At 39.3% G+C, this 3,948-nt stretch overlaps 1 protein-coding gene across 1 annotated transcript; it reads left to right on the forward strand.

Moving 5' to 3' along the window:
* Nucleotides 1-2,268: 2,268 nt before the first annotated feature.
* Nucleotides 2,269-3,702, forward strand: LOC129756355 (opsin-1-like). The gene has a single exon (XM_055753213.1). It carries the CDS (start codon nucleotides 2,459-2,461, stop codon nucleotides 3,575-3,577), a length of 1,119 nt encoding a protein of 372 aa, XP_055609188.1. The 5' UTR covers nucleotides 2,269-2,458; the 3' UTR covers nucleotides 3,578-3,702.
* The last annotated feature ends 246 nt before the right edge of the window (nucleotides 3,703-3,948 follow it).

Raw genomic sequence — 3,948 nt, forward strand, 5'->3', positions numbered from 1 at the left:
TGAATATTTTTTTATAATTAAAAAGTGAATCAAATAATGTTATTTTATCTTATTCAAATTTAATTATTGATATGAAAAAGGTCGAAAGTTCTTAAGTTGATTAAATAATTTTTATGGAGAATCACTGAAAAATGGTTGAACAAATTTATCCAATTTTTCTGATATAAAGTTAAATGAGTTTCGAAATGGTCACAGTTTTTTTTTATGAACAATGTAATCAATGTTCATGATGAAAACTATCAGAGAAGTATGAAAATTAATATTTGAAACATGACTTTAAAAGAAAATAGTATTAATATACCAAAAAAAAACCTCATGAAGGTTCAAAAATTGCATCCAAAATTACAGTTTGCTATGTCTGTTAAAAATAACGACAGAAAACGAGTTCTTAATTGGACATCCAAATTATCTTTTCTTTACTTGGACCCATCACGCCCAAACAAATGAAAAATAATATTTGTACATCTAGAGTCCTAGAATCTCAAGTTAAAGATTTAAATTCTTTGAATCATGTCCTACAACTGTCTCTCATAAAATTTGAAAGTGGATTTTTTTATAAATCTTATCTAATCTAATTTATAAATCTAATCTAATCTAATCTAAATCTAATCTAAATCTTTTTGAGGAAGAATTTTTCTAATGGATAAAATTCCAAGAAAAAAAAACATAATTTGTCTTCGGCATTGCCGTATACTTACTTAATTGATAAACATAATTTTAAGCATTACCGGCAACGAATTTTCACGGATTTCCCTTAAAATACACTGTATTCAAAATATTCTAAAATTTGGCTCCACTAAATGGCATCTTCGACAGCAAACATCGAGAAAATATAAGTCTGCATGTTGAAGGCTAGTTATCCACGGATATCCAAGATCCAAAATCGAGCAAAACTTTTAATTTAGTTTCTTTTATCGTATTTTGTTCTGAAAAAGTTCCTCCTTGAATTTCATTTAAGGTAAGATAAAATTTGAGAGTGATTTTCTAGCAAGACGAAAATATTTTTTTTAAAGTGCAGATTCCACCAATTTCGGGTTCAAACTTCTTTCGGAAACCGCTTTATAATCTCTTAAATATCTGCTCTTAAAAGTCCTCCGGAATGGCAGTAGGAGCTTCCTCTTTTCGATAGTATTTTGGTAGTTCTCTAACTTTAACTCGCGTTTTATTTTTGTTTTTCCTATTAAAATGTCACAAAAAATTACAACCGGAAAAACTACTCCTAAGATATGTGATGTGGGTAAAACAGTTCGCGAGGAAGTACGACAGTTTTTTTTGCATAGGAATGGAATAATTTAAATTTGAACGAAAATAACTGAAAGTAAATACGGTGTCAAAACCAAACTGTTTTCGTGTTTTTATTTTTTTTTTACTCTATCGCTTATAGTAAATTCATTGTGTTAAAATCAAAGTCCACTATAGAATCGTTATAAATATTATCCTTTTTGGTGTCGCTGATTATCACGCAATGACGATGGCGCTGCGTAATTAACACTTTCGATGCTTGAACGGTGGCAAAACAAATAAACACAGCCATTCGGTCAAACGTTAATGTGATGAACTGGAACCCGATTTTCCCAGCACTGTTTATCGAGTACACCACATATGTTATGCGATATATTTTTTTCCCAATCCACCCCTAGGCGGATGTTAATATGTTAGTTACACATGATACCTACCTGGTTAATGAGATGCGGAAGCAATAAATTTTGATTTAAATGTTGCGATTATAGGTTACTATCAGTCAATGAATGTAGAGTTTGTAGATATTCATTTGGGAAATGGAAAAATATCGTTTACCTTTGGTCAGCACCAGTTGTGTATGAAATGTGTTTTAAAATGGTTCAGCGCAGCAAGGAAAGTGTTTTTACAGGCGCCGTACGTAAACTGCCATCCACAATCCTTTAATTGGATTGGACATTCTTCACATTCCAAGGCATTTTTCAAATGCAATTCAAATTTGCAAGTGGTTTAAGAAAAAGTTAAACAGCACACGAACATCGTTGAGGTGGCAGCGCTTCACAAGGCATGTGATACCGATGAATCCTTAAAAGTGTCTCCAAGATTCTTCAAAGCGGTGTACTATCTTGAAGCGCCTTTCTTACATTGTTGATGGTATTTGCAACGTAGTGATGGAAAAAAAAGAATAGTTCAACTCGAATGGCGTCAAAAGGTATTCCGATTGATAATTGTCTTTAAGATTTTTGTTTTAAAGTTTTCTAATCTAATTTTCCAGGAACGTTTCCATCGGTATAAAAACCGTCCGGGACGCCATCGGAATTCGAGTTGCAGTTTGGTGTTCCAGCCTTTAACCCGTTACTCAGTTGAAGTCTGAAGTAGTTCGTCTATCCTCGACGATTTTCTTCAGACCGATATTCCGTTAAACCGTTAAAAAACAATTGTGATATCTTCACTGTTTGTGAGTCAAGAGCAAGTTACAACAACAACAAAACTAGAAGCAATGGCAGCGTTCGTTGAGCCGCATTTCGATGCCTGGCAGGCGGGTGGTGGTAATCTGACCGTGGTGGACAAAGTTCCTCCAGAGATCCTCCACATGGTCCACCCCCACTGGAATCAGTTCCCGCCGATGAATCCGCTGTGGCACTCGATCCTCGGATTCGCCATCTTCATGCTCGGAATCGTCTCCATGGCTGGAAATGCCTGTGTGATGTACATCTTCTCCAACACCAAGGGACTCCGCACCCCCTCCAATCTGTTGGTAGTCAACCTGGCCTTCTCCGACTTCTTCATGATGTTCACGATGGGACCGCCAATGGTTGTGAACTGCTATCACGAGACCTGGTACTTCAGCGCCTTCGCCTGTGAGCTGTACGCCATGTTGGGATCTCTGTTCGGTTGCGCCTCGATCTGGACCATGACCATGATTGCCTTCGATCGTTACAATGTCATTGTCAAGGGTTTGTCGGCTAAGCCGATGACCAGCAACGGTGCTCTGTTGCGCATCTTTGGCATCTGGGCCTTCGCTCTGTTCTGGACTCTGGCTCCTCTGTTCGGATGGAACCGATATGTCCCGGAAGGTAACATGACCGCTTGCGGAACCGATTATCTGACCCAGACCTGGTTGAGCCGATCGTACATCATCATCTATGCCGTCTTCGTCTACTGGCTGCCTCTGTTGACCATCATCTACTCGTACACCTTCATCCTGAAGGCTGTCTCCGCCCACGAGCAACAGATGCGTGAACAGGCCAAGAAGATGAACGTTGCCTCGCTGCGATCGTCCGAAGCCCAACAGACTAGCGCCGAAATCAAGCTGGCCAAGGTTGCCCTGGTTACCATCTCGCTGTGGTTCATGGCCTGGACCCCGTATCTGGTCATCAACTTCACCGGTATCTTCAAGGCTGCCCCAATCAGCCCGCTGATGACCATCTGGGGATCGCTGTTCGCCAAGGCCAATGCCGTCTACAACCCAATTGTCTACGGTATCAGCCATCCGAAGTACCGCGCTGCCCTGTACAAGACCTTCCCATCGCTAGCGTGCCAGTCCGAGCCGGAACCAGCATGCGATGCGCAGTCGGTTGCCTCAGGTGCCACCACCGCCACCGAAGAGAAGGCCTAAGACGTGAGGCTTGACTACCTTCGAATCACTCACCAATGAATACTGGCTATCGGAAATGGACAATGGAATGAAAACCTAGTTAAGCTAATAAAACAAATTTTAAGCAATGAAGCAAGAACAAGTTACGAGAAAGTGTTTTCAATGTTTTTGAGAAATTTCGCTTTTCTTTTGCCGTTTCTGCCGTGGCCTACTTTGTTCGGGTATAGGTTATAAATCTTATTTGCTAAGAGCAAGTTCACTGGTGTTTGGAAAAAGTGGTAGAAATTTTGACATTTTGAAAATTTTGTATTTTTTTACAGCACTGTTTCTATTTCAGCCTTATGTGATAGAAATATTGCTATTTTTGCATCACAGCATGCGAAACTACAACA

Source organism: Uranotaenia lowii, chromosome 3 (assembly GCF_029784155.1).
Source record: "Uranotaenia lowii strain MFRU-FL chromosome 3, ASM2978415v1, whole genome shotgun sequence".
In the NCBI taxonomy this organism is placed as follows: Eukaryota; Metazoa; Arthropoda; class Insecta; order Diptera; family Culicidae; genus Uranotaenia; species Uranotaenia lowii.